Here is a 16,676-nt window from a genome sequence, read left to right on the forward strand (position 1 = left end):
TTAATTTTTAATTTTTATTATTTATTATTTTAATTGTTTAAAGTTAAAAAGTCAAATTTTATATTAAAAATTATAAATTTATTCAACTTATATGTTTTTTATATATAAAGTTAATTTTGTCAATTTACATTATATTCTCAATAAAGAGATTATAAACTAAACACTATAATATAATTTTTTCAGCAATCACATTCCCTACAATGATCACTTTTCTTTCTTATACCAAATGCTGCAAAATTATATTCTCAGCAATTATATACCTAGCAATCACATTTTTAACAACACACCACATGCAAAGTAAGTGAAAGGATAATAAAAGTCAACATTTTTGCTGCATCATTTGTTTTAAAAGTCAACTTAATAAAGTAATTTTCAATGGAAAAATGCAAGTCGGCTGTTTGGACTTTAGGCATGGTTTTGACTTGGCATATGTTGAACATCCACTTATCCCCTGGACATAAGTCTAATCACATATAACAAAAAAACATGAGAGCCAAATCAACTTGTCTTTTTAACTCTGCATTGAAAATCATACGAACAATGAAAATGTTGAATGCATGTAAGAATCTTTCTTCTTAAGATTAATCTGTTGCCCGTGCGATGGGTTCAGGATGATAATTTTTTTTTTTAATTGAATTGAGAATACTTTGTAAAATAAATATGCATAATAATTATATTATCATATCTAATTGTTGGTGTACATTGACATGTACAAAATATATAACTATTGTTATTGTAGTCACCATTATTTATATTTTTTATTATTAATTTTTATATCATATTATCTCTTAAATATATTTTTAATATCATATATTTTATTTTTTATTATAATCTTATATATTTTATTTTATTTCTTAATATAGTTTTCTATATTATATATTTTATTTTTATTTTTTTCTTTTAAAAGATAATATAAATTTTATTGACAGTCACCATAATTACTAAGAATAATAAAAAGACATCATTGAAATTTATATAAAAAAACAAGTTATAAAATTATAAAATGTTTCTAACAAAGTAACAAAATTAAAAGGTAAATTTATCTTTGATAACATTGCATAGTGCAATGCAATCTAATTGCATTGGTTTTAGACTACTATTACATTATATTCATTGGCTGTAATGTGATTCATTACAGTAGTTTGTTATAAAACAAACACTGTAATATAATTTAATTGGGGACATTACAGGAAATGTGCTCTCATTTTTCTTATACCAAACATTACCTAAGGGCATACATATATCTTAGCAAGACTATATATGAGTCCATCATTTTTTTCCTTTTCTTTTTTCTCCATCTTGCCATGTTTGCAAATGAAAACTATCGTTATGTCAATGGATATATTTAAGTTCCCTTAAATTGTTATTTTATTAGTTAGCATTTTTTATTTTAGAAAGTGAAAAATGGAGAGTATATTTAAATATAAAAAACTTATTTTTTAAAATTTAAGATTTAGAAAAATTAAAATTGAACTTTTATGAATAACAACGGTATATTTTAATTTGATAAAGAAAATTATATTATATAATTTGATTCAGTAATTGACATGTATATATTTTTTCTTAAGTAAATAGTTGGATTTAAATTTTTTTAACTTTTAATGTAAAGAAAAGGTAATTACATTTCAATTGCTATTTTAATATTTATTAAATATGACTTAATATTTAATAATACTTGTTAAAAAACCATAGAAAAAGAAAGAAAAAGTAATAATCATATGTTCAGGTAATATTACCAAATGTCAAGCAAGGAGGCCCTTCGAGGCTTCCTTTAAATATAGTTATAGATTATGTTAATCTTAAATGAATATATAGTTAACGACTAGTTACAATCGGATAAGTATATATATATATATTCAAAGGAGAAAACGAAATCAAGAGGATGATAGGTGGTGATGGTCGTCACCTTTCATTTTTTATTTTTTTTAATTACGTGTATAAAACTTGATATATATTGTATGATTATTTTTATAATTACCCTTTAATCACTTTTTATTCAAAATCTTGAGTTCGTCATTGTATAAATTATTTTGTTGAAAGAGTTAGGTTCAAATTTGTGTTATCTTATTTTAATAATAAACAAAACACATTAAATATGTTGACTCCTTCACAAAGTTGCTTTTCAAAAAAAAAAAAAAATCCTTCACAAAGTTTATCCTAACATCAACTAAAGCTTACAAGGAACAGAAATTTGAGACATCTAGAAGTAGAAAATTTCACAGAATATATGAAAGCTACTACCTCTTCAATAATAAAAAAGGTAATTGAAGGCTAATTCAATTTTAAGAGCACAAGACATTCAAACACTAAATGAAGTGTTAGAGAAGTAATCTGAATTTCTAGGGCAACCATTAATTAGCAAGCAGCAATCACTAACCACCATTGCTTGAATCCTGATGCTAGCTGCTTTGGTTCCATATATAAAAATACTGTGATTGGATATAGTCCATTGACATTTGAAGCTAAATGTACGTGTATGATGTATCATTCAACTAATCGCTTTCTTTTTGTCAAAAACGTGTAGCAGAAAGTGCTTCCCCGTTGGCCACCTTGAGCACTAAGCAAAATGTTTGAACTGTTCGCAGAAGATTGAGTTTGATTCAGTTTTGTCCTTCTTTAATTTCTGGATAAATTCACGATTTTCTTTTCTTCTAGTAATTTAATAATAAAAACTACCCTTTCAATTTCATCATGATCACTTTTTTGTTTGATTAAGACTCTACAGTCGTGTGTATTGAATATTACTCTCTGAATAGTTTTGCCCATTACAATTTTGTTTGCTTGCAATCTCCCCGTAGATGTGGACAGCTGATGGTAACATCAGCCAAGATTACTATTTTATATCCTTTTTATTGTCTCATCGATTCGATAGGACGCGCTTTGGCCTTTTAGGGTTTTCCACTGGAAATTTGATTTATAATTAAAGAAGCGTTGAAAACTGATGGGTTTTTCGTTTTACAAGTGATAATGGATATATACCGGAAATGATCTATAAAGCTTATCCAATTAACTATTAGGGTTAAGATTTTTTGTACAAAACAAATGTAATCATAGCAACGTAAATTAAGGAACAAAAAAACAATGTGATAAATAATTAATTGGCTGCACCTGTAATCATTTAGCTTAAGCAGATATGCTTTGAGTAATTAGTGGGAGATTTATATGTTGAAATTAGTACCACTACCAGCTACTTGGTATGATCATCCTTTAGCTCTCCTACTTTGTATGATATATATAATATTATGGACCTTATCATTTAAATTTATACATGATGATTACAGTTTTGAATACTCTTCAAATTATTAACTATTGCACTGTGATATCTAACATCCTACATCTGATTTGAATGTGATTGTTAAGACTTATATAACAATCCAAGCTTACCACTACTAGTAACTTGAACTTAATCTTTTGAAGGTCACGTGGTTTAAGCTCAAAAAGCTGTTGGATCAGTGGTGCACATCATTACAATTGATTGCTATTGGATTACTCTTGATAAGGATTTCTCTTCTTGTCAATGGGCAGTAGGTTCAGTTGGGAGCTGCCTCACTACCGTATGTGATAATCTTTTGTAAATTTATAATGAAATAAAATCAATTCTGTTTTTCAAAAAAAAAAAAAATCATTTTACTAAAAGAAAAAAGTTTTATTTAGTTTCCTTTTTTTCCTTCCATTTCCTTTAACTTTGTATTGTAGCATGTTTCATTGAAGAAATTCTGGTTTATTCAAGAAAGAAGAAAAAATTTTTGTGTGGGAGTTTTCTTAAAATGTTGAACTGCTCAACCGTCAGTATGATCCATAAACTTAATTGGAACTCCTTTACTTTATAGAGCGGATTAACTCTTTTAAGAAATGCAGTTTAATATTTAAGCACCTGGATCTTGTCCCCCACTTGCCCAAGTCCAGTATTTGAAAGGAATTAATTCTTATATTGGATTTAAGTGAGGCTTTACCAACTAAACTCATCATTAACAATATTCAAGAATTTTATCATGTTGTAAATGAAAAGCTTGTGATAAGATAATGTAAATTAAATCATTGTGGTCGTTTAGATGGAAGTTGGTATTATACTGTAAATTCAAAACTATATATTAAAGAAAAGCTAAAATTGAAAATTTGATATCTTCCTATTTTAGTACCCATATATATGTACAGACATGCACATGTATTATAGTACTTAGATCCAATAATTGACATCCGTTAACAAAGTACAACCGTACATACATGCATCTCCTGCTGCAAAAAATACTCCTTTTCTTAAATTACAGAAAACAACCCTACTCTTCAAGTCAATTGCCCCTAGTAAACCGTGTCATACTTGAATGCCTCACTTATTCTCTTGATTCCGTGGGAGAGAATGAAGGATTTTGACTAAGAAGAGGGAATTAAGTTGGAGGACGACAAAAAAAGTGCTGTTTAGATGCAGAAAGGGCTGGATGCAAAGCCATTATTCAATCATAATCATGGAAATACAATTAATCCTCCAAATGGCATGAATATGAGTATTGTCAAACCTCACTTTTTCTTTAGACATACCTACACATATACGGCGGTTCATGTTTTTTTGTACAATATTCCTTTTTGAATTTTTGGCACTCTTAATTTTATTCTTCCTCAATGGTCCATGGGAACTGATCTCTATTCACATTCGAGGTCAAAAAGCTTATTTTCGCCACTAAATACCAGATAAATACATAAAATTTTAATTTAGTAATTTTTTAGTATATTGGATGCATATAATCCTTAATTTTATTCATCTATCAAATTAGGCTTTAACATGTGGTCTTAATTGCCGATTAGCTTTTTGAATTGAAATGGTACGCTTGGATATATTTTAATCAAAGCAGAGTAGGTAAAGAAGTGGTTATCTTTGAATACCTTTCTGTCTTCGTAAATTTATCTGTTGTAAGCAATGCATGTACCAAAGGATGAGAGGAATTGGGTAATTCTCTGAAAGTTTATTGGGTTAAGTTGTGAATGCCAGAAGTTTCAAACAGCGATTGTTCTAATGAAATCATGTCAGCATTACCTGCCCGCCAATAATTTCATTATTATGCTTTTAGACGACATCAATAACCGCCCACAAGTTGCATGTTTTCACATTATTATTTTCCAAGATTTTCCTTTCTATCAATTATAAGATATATATAATAGCAATAATCTTGCTTGACTTGTATCGTTATCTCCTCTATATAAACCCCAGTTTGGTAGCCGTGGGTGCAGATATCCAATTTCCATTTTACGTAACCACATCAATTCTGAGTTGCCATTTTTTTACACACCAAAAATGAACATTGATATCGAAGTACTTTCCCAAGAAATGATCAAACCCTCTTCTCCAACCCCTGACCACCTTCGTCATTACCAACTCTCTTTCCTTGATCAGATTCAACCCCCAATTTTCATGCCTTTGGTTATGTTCTACCCCAAAGAACATGGTGGTAGCAACTTAGAACAATGCAACAGGATAAAAAAATCTTTATCCGAGGCCTTATCTGTGTACTACCCGCTGGCAGGGCGGGTCAGGGACAATGCCTTCATTGACTGCAACGATGCAGGTGCTCTCTTTGTGGAAGCTAAGGCTAGTTGCCACCTTTCTGATATTCTTGAAAATCCAAATCCAAATAATCACAACAAGTTCATTCCTCTTGAGCTTGATGAAGCCACTGCGTTACCGGCTATGGTACAAGTCACCTACCTTGAGTGTGGCGGTTTGGTAGTTTTCCTTGGCATGTCGCACAAGGTTGGTGATGCCTTATCATTTTTCATGTTCTTAAACTGCTGGGCAGCTTTTGCTCGTGGTGACACTGATATAATAAGTCCTCAGTTCGATTCTGCCACCCTTTTCCCACCAAAGGATATCTCTGGGTTCCAGCCGAGGACTGGGATTATAAAGGAGAATTTAGTGTGTAGGAGATTTGTCTTTGATGCTTCTGCAATAGCAGCTATCAGAGCCATATACACTGACAACAACAGCATCGATGCCAGGCGTCCAACTCGCGTTGAGGCCTTATCTGCCTTCATATGGAGCCGCTTTATGGCTGCGACTCAAGAAAAAGCAGACCAAGGAAAGCTCTACACAGTGATTCATGCTATGAACTTACGTACAAGGATGGATCCGCCGCTTCCAAATCACCATTTCGGGAATATCAGCAGACCAGCGATTGCAGTGCCATCAATGGATAAGGAAGATGAATGTTATGACATTCTGAACCAGATGAGAGAAGCAATTCGAAAAGTGAATGCCGAGTATGTGAAGAAGCTTCAAGAAACTGACGGACACTTAAATTTCATCAAAAGCAGGGCTGCAAGTTTCATGAAAGGAGAGGTGGTCACCTTTAGCTTCACCAGTTTGTGTAGGTTTCCTGTGTATGATGCTGACTTTGGGTGGGGAAAGCCTGTGTGGCTTGGCTCTGCTCTCTTGACTTTCAAGAACTTGTGTTCATTCTTTGACACCAAATATGGAGATGGAATTGAGGCATGGATCAACGTGAAAGTGGAAGACATGGCTAAACTTGAAGCTGACAAGGAGTTCCTTTCGTATGTTTCTTCAACTTCTAACGTCAAAGCTTCTGGGTTTTAGGCCTTCACGAAGCCAGTCAGAGCTAAGTAGCTTCATGGATTCTGGGGACTGAAATCTGAATCAAATGGCAAAAAAAATTCATTGCTGGTTCATTTTATCTTGTTTCTTTGTAAGTGTGAAAAAGCATTGAGATTTTATTATTTAATTTATTAGCCTATTGTGTAATTAAGTAGTAAATAAGACTGCACTCGAACATTTGACTTATTAGTTGGTGTATAATTTCTTTGTCTAAAAAGTAAGTTCGAATTCTTTTTCTTCTAATTATAAAAAAAAATAAAGTTAATTATAAATGAAATTTTTTTTTGTTTAATTTTCCTTTCGATGTCAATTAGAATCCTGAATAAATCAACAATTTTACCGATACACAATGTGATCTAGATAGTAGCCAAGGGAAACAGTTCCTAAAAGGTTATTGCTGAAATAGACTCACTACGGTTTTCCTCCTGGTTGAGATTTTGTCCAGTGACTGACTTCCATCCCCTCCTGATTTTGGCTGGGTTTAAGCTAGCATTGATGCTCTGTCCAGTTGTTTTGATATGCTGTTTCAGGGTAAAATAATAAAGAGATTCCAACTTTTAGAAAGAGTTCATCTTTGCTCCTCAGGGGACAGGTCCTTTTTCTTCTCGGCCGATATTATTAGTGGGCCCAAACAAGAAAAAGTCTTCTGTTTCCCTTGGCCCTTGCTGATCGAACCGTAACTACGAAGTGGCCTTTTGCTTTACTCCAAGTTGATATTGTCCCTTCTTCTTATCACATTCTCACAAGAAGAAAGTTGACCTGGTTGATTCCGATTTTCTGTTTTCAATAGCAAATATCGTTGAAATAAGCAAACGGGCCGTATTTAGACAATTTTGAACGTTGACAAGTTTCATGCTTGTAACCCTCGAAGCAGATTGGGTTCTGACTTCTGAGCTATAATCACCTACGATTTCTAATAAATTAAATTTAATCCAGTTTGTGGCCTAAATTACTTGCTAAACAACTGCATGCATAGGCCGGTAAATTTATTCTCTGATGGTGAAATAATTACGCCTGTCTTAATTAGCTTTATTATTTTCCCAAGTCGAATCTACTATGTTTATAATTGACTACCGATTATGGCAAGGTTATACTTTTGCCTAACAGGATCTCCAATTTTAATTTCAAAGCCTGAGCAGTGATGATAAGTCCAACAAAAGGACTGCTCAGACAGGTGAATTCCATTAATGACGACCTAAATCTAGCAGGTCGGCGCATGAAATTAGAGCATTTTATTGCATCCAAGCTGGTAAAAGAATCTAGATGAAGAAGTCTAACTAGATTTTAGTTCCTCATATCTCCAAGTCCAAGAATTCAACCAAATATCCCCCTCTAATAAACCCAAGTCTTTAGGGGGTTGATTACTACTCTTGATTCCTTCTAAAACTTGAAGGGTACACCAAAGAACGTCGATAGTAAGTTCAAATTTAATGAAAACCAATATGTTCATAACCTAAATATAGTGGTAATAAAATTTGTTTAATTCATTCAGTTGGCTGCCATGATGGGCGGCAACAGATTCTGAAGAGGTGGGTAACTTTTGAGAGCCCTTTTTTAAGTGGGGAAGGATGCAAAGATGAAGATGAGATCTTCTCTGTTTTTGTTAGTCCGCTTGCTCCGAGCTTCAAGCTGATTTCATCTACTGTATATGCTTTAATACAATGCATAGTGTATTCCTTGCTCTCAATGAAGATTTTGGCTGTCGGGAAATAAACTGATTGACAACAGGTTTGATAGTACACGTACATTCCCAAATCTGGAAACAGTTAATTTATCTGCCAGAATGAAGAATCAATTTATATCACCTGCAAGTCAGCTTAAAACATTGTCAAATTGAGGTGCTACTGAGAAGGTAGAGGTTCTTTGGAATTTCTTATTGGAGGAAACAAGAGACTTATCTATGGTGGTAGATTCTTGATTATAAGTAAACTTGAGTAGCGATCCTGTATCTTATACTCATGAAAGATGAAAATAAAGCATATTTCAAATTTAAACAATATTGCTTGAATGCGAGAATTCAAGTTTTGTTTAGATTTTGTTGCTATTTCTGGATTATGACGAGATAGCAGGGCAGAAGGTAACACCTCAGTCAGCTAAATAATCTGAAATTAATACTTTTGGTAAGTTATAACCCGAATGAATCTTGATCAGATGCATATTCTAATCGAAGAATGGAATTAAGGGTAAATTACTTATTTGATTATTTAATTTTTAAGAGTTATTTTATCATTCCAATTTGAAAAATCACTTTTTAATATTTTGATTACTTAATTTTTTTTGAAAGATAGAATATTTCATCATAATTCAGGGAATTAGGGGTTCCCTTATGGTCACGTAGATTAACGTTAACTTCTCATAGTCTAAGGATGAAAATATTGATTTTTATAATTATTGATGACTAAAATGTAATTTTTTAAAATCGAGTGAGAAGTTTAATAATGAAATGGGTAATTTATTTTAAAATTAATTGAAAACAAATTCTTCAAAAGTTAAGTAACCAAATGAGTAATTTATTTTACAATTAATTATAAGATGTTTATAGTTGATAATATGAATAAAATTCAGCTTTGTGCTGCTTCTAAGAAATGGAACAATCATTATTCTTCAACATAGTGTTTCTAGAAATTCAAGTTTTTTCTAATAATATATATCCATATAATAAACTAACCACCAACGCTATGGTTCACATTTGCTGAAATCAAATCTTTCTACCAATACCGTTCTCTACCGCACGTATCCTTGTCACTGCAATGCAATTGGGCTATATACATACATATATGCATACATATATTATATCTATCCTTCGTTTATCAGGCAATGCTTTATTAATTTGACATTCTGCTTTTGAAATCCGTGGCCTGCTACTTAAAATAGCAATGCCCACTTCCAAATTTTGGATAAGTACTTTAGCATACGAAAAGAATGAAGAAAGAAAAGTCATAGTGATGATTTTCTAGAAGTAAATAAGGGAAAGGAAAAGGAAAAGGAAAAGGACCCCCCATCTAGGCTTGTTGGTTTGAATTTCCTTCTCTTTGATAGTAATATGTGTATATGATTGATCATCCATTGATTTTGGGGCCTTTTCTGCTTACCAATGGCTAAGAGTTTGCCTTTCCCTTTCCAATTAATGGATTGCATGTAATTAGCTCTTTGACATTAATCCCTCTAACCCCTGGGGTAAGTATTGCAATCGTAAGGCACAGATGGCTGGGCAGGTATATGGCATGTTGGTGAGGAAGATCGGATATGCAGTTGGGCCAAGAAACACGAGAAAAAAACAAGGAGGATATTTCTGCCAAATCTTCTAAAAGAATTTGGTGACTCAAATTATAGCTACCATTCCAAAGAATGAAAGTGTCTATTAACATAGATGGGCCGTTTTATGAAATGATCATTAATTACCATATGATTCATTATGTGTTAATGTTTATGTTCTTTGCAATAGGACTAGCAAGTAGATATATAAGCTCTCAATTAGGCCATATAACCCCCAAAATTATATATATATACAAAATGATGATATAGTAATCAATTAGAGTGAAGTTTTAGCTTAGACTGACCTCAACCTGACATAAGAGCCATACCGTGAAAATTAAAAAGAGACAGAAAATGTGACACAGGGATGGGAGTAGCGTATACTTTAAACTTGAAGTGAATGTTTAAGCAATTGAAAAGGGGTGCAATGGATTTGGTCAATAAATTAATTTAGTGCGTTGAATATGCAAAAAGACCTACCGATTTATGTACCACTTGAGAATCTCAATATGCAAAATCCGCGTCTTTCATTCTGAATGCTAATTAAATCAAAGTCTCCGGGGCTTCGAGATTCATGAGAAATTTCCACTTAACCTGCTATATTGACTACAAAATGCAAATTCGATTTTGCTTAGAGAATAATGTTACTAAAACCCACATGCATCTGCTTTCTGGCTCCTGTCTGTGCATGCACTATATAAGATGGCAGTTAGAGGCAATCTCCACCATATGCCAAGCAGGCACCTTTCTAACTCCTAAACACCTTCCAAATCTTCACTTCTCTTTGAGACTAAAAGCCAAAATGAAGGTCGAGGTCGTTGCCAGAGGTATTATTAAGCCTTCCTCTCCAACCCCTGGCCACCTTCGAAATCTCCACTTCTCCTTCCTTGACCAAATTGCCACCCCTGTTTTTATGCCAATGGTTTTTTTCTATCCAATAGACGGTGATGTCAATGTGGGTAATTTCAATAGAACCGAGTGGCTGAAGAAATCCCTGTCCGAGACCTTAACTAGATTTTATCCCTTAGCCGGACGTGTCAAAGACAATGCCTTCATTGACTGCAGCGATGAAGGCGTCCCTTTCGTTCAATCCAGAGTAAAGTGCCAACTTTCAGATGTCGTGAGGCAACCCGAGCCTGCCCAACTCAACAAGCTACTCCCTTATGAATTGGATAACGTAGGAGATTTAATTTTGGCAATTCAAGCCAATATATTTGACTGTGGTGGAATGGCCATCGGCGTTTGCATCTCTCATAAAATTGCAGATGCATTATCTCTAATCATGTTTCTTAATAATTGGGCTGCCACTGCGCGTGGGGACAGTTATACGGTCCCTCCACGATTTGATTTGGCCACCCTTTTTCCTGCCAGAAGCATATCCGGATTTAAACCCAGCACTGGAATTTTTAAAGACAAGATTGTGACAAGGAGGTTCGTGTTCAGTGCTTCAATGATTGCCGCACTAAGAGCTAAGTATGCTGATGATGGTGCAAGTAATGGAGAATTCCAAAGGCGGCCCACACGAATCGAAGCACTTTCAACCTTCATTTGGAGCCGCTTCATGGCTACAACTCACGGAAAACCTGACCCTGAAAAGCTCTACACAGTGCTTCACGCAGTGAACCTGCGCACAAGGATGGATCCGCCATTGCCAGAGTACTATTTCGGTAATATCAGCCGATTTGCGATAGCAATACCGTCTATAAACTCCGAGGAAGAGTGTTTTGGCATCGTGAGCGAGGTGAGAGATGCAATAAGGAAGATAGATGGCGATTACGTGAGGAAACTTCAGGAAGGAAGCGGACACTTGAATTTTATGAAAGAGCGAGCTGAGAGAATCACAAAAGGAGATGTGGTTTCTTTCAGCTTTACCAGTTTATGCAGGTTCCCTCTTTACGAAACCGATTTTGGGTGGGGAAGACCTATTTGGGTTGGCTCGGCTAGCCTCACCTTCAAGAATTTGGTGGTTTTCATGGACACAGGTTCAAGCGGCGGCATTGAGGCCTGGATTAATATGAAGGAGGAAGACATGGCTAGGTTCGAAGGTGATGAGGAGTTGCTTGCGTTTGTTTGCTCAGCTCCGGATGCTTAAAACTTGTGGGTTTTAGTTTACTCTACTTCCGAATCTGCTTCCATGCTTTTCTTGCAAATGGTTGATGGATATTTGCTTCAATGTTTGAAACTAAAAACTTAATTTTTTTTCTTTTTTTGGATTTTGATCTTTTTTTGAAGTGGTATTAATATCTTTAGATGCCATGTCCAATGTAAATAAAAAAAATGAAAAATAAATGACATGCATTGAATCAACTTGTCTAATGCAAAGACAAATGAAATAAAATAAGTTATAATTTTTTATTTTTATGTTTTAGGAAATCAAGGCGTGTGAGTTTACGTACCTTGTTTGTTGACATGTTGAAAATATAGTGGTTGGAGGTCAATTTTTAAAAATAATTCTTTTGAATTTTAAAACACCTAATACTTCTAATGAGATGCAAGTCATGCATAATAACAACAAAGAAAGAAAAAGGAGAATTTGCCGCATAAATTGAAAATTAGAACCAATTTATGGTAAATTCACCCAGTTCGGAAGCTTCATTTTTTTCAAATGGTAAGTGAATATTATTAGACATTCGGAGAAATGCGAGGAGTAAATTCTGTAAACAATAGCCAAGAAGTAATAATTCCAGGAGCCAAGAAATATTCTGCTCCCTGATTAGCTCAAGAAACATTGGAGTAACAACCTCACGCTTGGACAAATATTAAAAGAAGATATCTCCAGAGATGTTTTGATCTGTCACGCCAAAATATCTTTCAAACAATCTACCTTAACAAGATCGCTAAAATTGAGATATTTAGTCAAAAAGATAAGTTTAATATTGACAAGAAAACATTCTGGCGATGTGAAATTCATTAGGTACAAGGGGATGAGTGATGACTTTAACAATTAGTCTACAACTTTTCTTCTTTCCTAGCTATGTCTTGTCGATAGACAAATTAATCCTGTTATGGAAGATATAATACTTAGAACTACTACAATTATTATAGTCATATTATTTGTATTCTTGAGAGCAGCAAGCACGCTACCCCTATCATATTCTACCATGTTTGGTTAACCAGACAATTGCTGCAAGAAAAGAAATGCTTGGATAACGAAGTTGCTACGCAATTGAAGAACAATGTCAATTTTCACGCACAAAATGCAAGTTTAAGCTAAGATAGTAGTGGTTGGTAAGATAATCCAGCTTCTCTGACAAGCTTCAAAATGTTACTCAAGTGGACAACTGATATATACTTAAAGTTTTGGTTTACTTCAAGCCTGCCTACTGAAATAGAGTGCAGTACCTTACAAATTTTATAGGACATGAAAATCCCAATCTACAGCTTTTACTGCGTGCAGGAGCGTGTATGTTGTTATGTAATTGATGCTGTCCATTCATTCGAATGACAGCCGAGTTTTGGCCTCACAAATAATTTTGGGATTTTGACCCTTTTTTCTCTCATTAACATCTATATAAATATATGTATGATATGGAGCCGCATTAAGTAGGAACAGGACGGTACAGAGATCAGCAAAGTATACTTTGTTCACGAAGTTAGCTTGGGGCAAAGATGAAGCTCGAGGTTGAAGTAATGTCCAAAGAGATTATCAAGCCATCATCCCCAACCCCTGATCAGCTTCGCCATTACCAACTCTCTTTTCTTGATCAAATATCTCCGCCCGTCTATAACCCTTTGGTTCTATTCTACCCGATGACCGAATGCAATATCCAAGTAAACAAAACCAAGATTACCGACCACCTTAAACAGTCCATGTCCAATGCCCTATCCTATTTTTACCCACTAGCCGGACGGATTAAGGATAATCGGCTTGTAGACTGCAATGATGAGGGCATACCCTTTTTGGAAGCCCAAGTCAAGTGCAAACTTTCAGATATCCTAGAAAACCCTGCTCCTAGTGAACTCAACAAATTACTTCCGTTTGTACTAGATGATGCTGAGGAATTGCCCTTAGGAATCCAATTCAACATTTTTGATTCTGGAGGCATATGTATTGGTGTATGTATTTCTCACAAACTTGCAGATGCCCTGTCGTTTTTCACATTTGTAAATACTTGGGCAGCCATTGCTCGTGGAGAGAGTTACATAGTGTCTCCAGAATTTGCATCGGCCAAATTGTTCCCTCCAAAGAGCACATTAGGATTTGAACCGAGAACTGGCATATCAACAGAAGGAATTGTAACGAAGAGGTTTGTGTTTACTGCCTCTAAAATACAGGAAATCAAAGCAAAATACACTAAGAGTACTGCAAGTGCCGAAAACCAGAAAGGCCCATCACGCATTGAGGCATTATCGACTTTCATATGGAGCCGTTTTGTTGCTGCAACCAAAGCAAAACCAATCCCTGATAACTGCTTCTACACAATCATTCATGCAGTAAACTTACGCCCAAGACTAGACCCGCCGCTAGCAGAACATTCTTTTGGCAATTTTTACCGGATTGCAATGACAGTTCCATCCATAAACTCTGAAGAAGATTGTTGTAGTCTCGTTTACCAGATAAGGGACTCCATAAGAAAACTTGACATGAAATTTGTTCGGCAACTTCAAGATGGGCAGAGTTACTTTGACTTCATGAAAGAAAGAGCTGAAAGTTTCATCAGAGGAGAGATTGTTTCCTTTAGCTTCACTAGTTTATGCAGGTTTCCTATGTATAAAGCTGACTTTGGTTGGGGGAAACCCATTTGGGTGGGTTCTGCTAGCCTTACTTTTAAGAATCTAGTAGTTTTCATGGATACTGTATCTGGGGATGGAATAGAGGCTTGGGTCAGCCTAAAGGAAGAAGATATGGCTATGTTTGGAAGCGACGAAGTATTGCTTGCATATGTTGTTTCCCCAAGAAGCTGCTAAAGAATTTAACTTCTTATCTTTCTGTCCAATAGTGAAGTTGAAGATATTCTTTGCAGTATTTGTTTAGTGACAACATCGGCTTCGACGTGTTGGGGTTTTCTAATCTTAAACTATTTTATTTCTTATTTTCTTTCCTTTTTTCTTTTGTCAGAAAGATTCTTATTTTCTCTTGCATATTATGGCGCAGATGTACATTCTTTGTTCTCTTTTCTTTATGTTAGGAAAAGAGTTGTTGTTGTTGTTAAGGATAATATTAGACCTAATCTATTATTGTAATCTAATTTCTTTTTCTATCATCTTAGCTTTATCTAGATACTTAATTTTATCAAGTAGTTTTATATCGTTGTATATATATATACTCTTGTCCATCAATAAAACTTAACACTTCTAAATCTCTGCATCGTATTAGAGCTTTATCACTATGAGTATTATTCCTCAAACCTCTGCTTCTCCTCTCTCTACTCCTATAACTGCTCATCACATCTTTTCTGTCAAACTCACTACCAAAAACTACTTAGCCTAGAAAACACATTTTTTGCCTCTCTTAAATTGTCAAAATCTTAATGGCCTTATCGATGGAACCTCTCTTGAACCAGCCAAGATTATTCCTTCTCCCACCACACCCCAAGAACAAATTCCCAAGCCCGAATATCAATCTTTGTTTCAAAAAGACCATATGCTTCTTTCTTGGTTGTTATCTTCTCTAACTAAAGAGATCTTTTCATATGTGATTGGGTTATCCTCTTCTTTTGCTGTTTGGCACGTTTTTGCCAATTCTTTTGGGTCTATTTCTCAAAATTGTCAACTCCAGCTTCATATTGAACTTCAAAATTCAAGAAAAATGATCTCTCTGTCTTTGATTATCTACAATGGGTCAAAAATCTTGTTGATGAACTGAGTGCTGCTAGGCGGACAATGACCTTTGCCGAATTTAATGCCATTATTTACCGAAATATAGGTAGTGATTTCCACAATATTATCACTGCCTTTAATCTTCAGCTTGATCTTGTTGCTTTTCATGAGTTGCATGGTCAATTAGTTGCTCATGAAATTCTTCTTAAAGGCACTCATGAGCAACCAATTGCTAACATTGTTCACAAATCTACTACCTTTTCCAGCAATTCTGCCCTTCTCCGTCCTACACCATCTATGCCACCATCTTCTAAACTGAAATCTTCTATCTCCCATTCATGTCGCCCATAGGGCCCTTTTAAGATTTGTGGACTCAAGAATCACACAGCAGATAAATGCAAAAAACGTTACACTCCACGACAATTTCTAATCCACAGGCTCATAATGTCTTTTATGGTTCGTTTCCATCTTCATTTGTTTCTTATTCACCCTATCCATCTGCATATTACACTTATGCTGGCCAGCCTACACCTTGGTTTCCAAACATTGCAGCAAATTATCATACTACACCGGATCTTTCTAATCTCAGAATTGCCAATGACTACAAAGGTGTTGATTAACTTTATATGGGTAATGGCTAAGGTTTGCACATTTCTCATACTGACACTGCATTTCTTCCCCCTTCTCATGGCAACGTCAAACTTCAAAATATTTTACATGTCCCACAAATTACCAAGAATCTTTTATCTGTTCAAAAATTTGCTACTGACAATTCTTGTTTTTTGAATTATAGCCTAACACTTTTCTTATTAAGGAGATCAGGACACCAGGAAGGTTCTATTGCAAGGACTAAGTAAAGATGGAATTTATGTTCTTCATTCTTTGCCAATAAAGAAGGAAGCCTTGGCCAGTGAATGGTTGTCTCTTGCAGATTGGCATGCTCAACTTGGCTATCCTGACCTTCACATAGTTTCTCAAATAGTTAGAGATTTTAATTTGCCTTGTTTGAAATCTTCACCAATGTCTCCTTGTTCTTCATGTTTGTTAGGTAAATTAGCTT

At 34.6% G+C, this 16,676-nt stretch overlaps 3 protein-coding genes across 3 annotated transcripts; all 3 read left to right on the top strand.

The window, feature by feature from the left end:
* On the top strand, positions 5,212-6,771 carry LOC108660776 (vinorine synthase-like). Its single transcript, XM_018115142.1, has one exon. It carries the CDS (start codon positions 5,288-5,290, stop codon positions 6,581-6,583), a length of 1,296 nt encoding a protein of 431 aa, XP_017970631.1. The 5' UTR covers positions 5,212-5,287; the 3' UTR covers positions 6,584-6,771.
* On the top strand, positions 10,383-12,136 carry LOC18609668 (vinorine synthase). Its single transcript, XM_007044901.2, has one exon. It carries the CDS (start codon positions 10,431-10,433, stop codon positions 11,946-11,948), a length of 1,518 nt encoding a protein of 505 aa, XP_007044963.2. The 5' UTR covers positions 10,383-10,430; the 3' UTR covers positions 11,949-12,136.
* On the top strand, positions 13,334-15,060 carry LOC18609669 (vinorine synthase). Its single transcript, XM_007044902.2, has one exon. The coding sequence runs from the start codon at positions 13,466-13,468 to the stop codon at positions 14,762-14,764; it is 1,299 nt and encodes a 432-aa protein (XP_007044964.2). The 5' UTR covers positions 13,334-13,465; the 3' UTR covers positions 14,765-15,060.

This window comes from Theobroma cacao, chromosome 2 (assembly GCF_000208745.1).
Source record: "Theobroma cacao cultivar B97-61/B2 chromosome 2, Criollo_cocoa_genome_V2, whole genome shotgun sequence".
NCBI lineage: Eukaryota > Viridiplantae > Streptophyta > Magnoliopsida > Malvales > Malvaceae > Theobroma > Theobroma cacao.

Excerpts from the sequence above, each read along its gene's own strand:
- LOC108660776 (XM_018115142.1), top strand. The coding sequence starts at position 5,288 with ATGAACATTGATATCGAAGTACTTTCCCAAGAAATGATCAAACCCTCT.
- LOC18609668 (XM_007044901.2), top strand. The coding sequence starts at position 10,431 with ATGAGAAATTTCCACTTAACCTGCTATATTGACTACAAAATGCAAATT.
- LOC18609669 (XM_007044902.2), top strand. The coding sequence starts at position 13,466 with ATGAAGCTCGAGGTTGAAGTAATGTCCAAAGAGATTATCAAGCCATCA.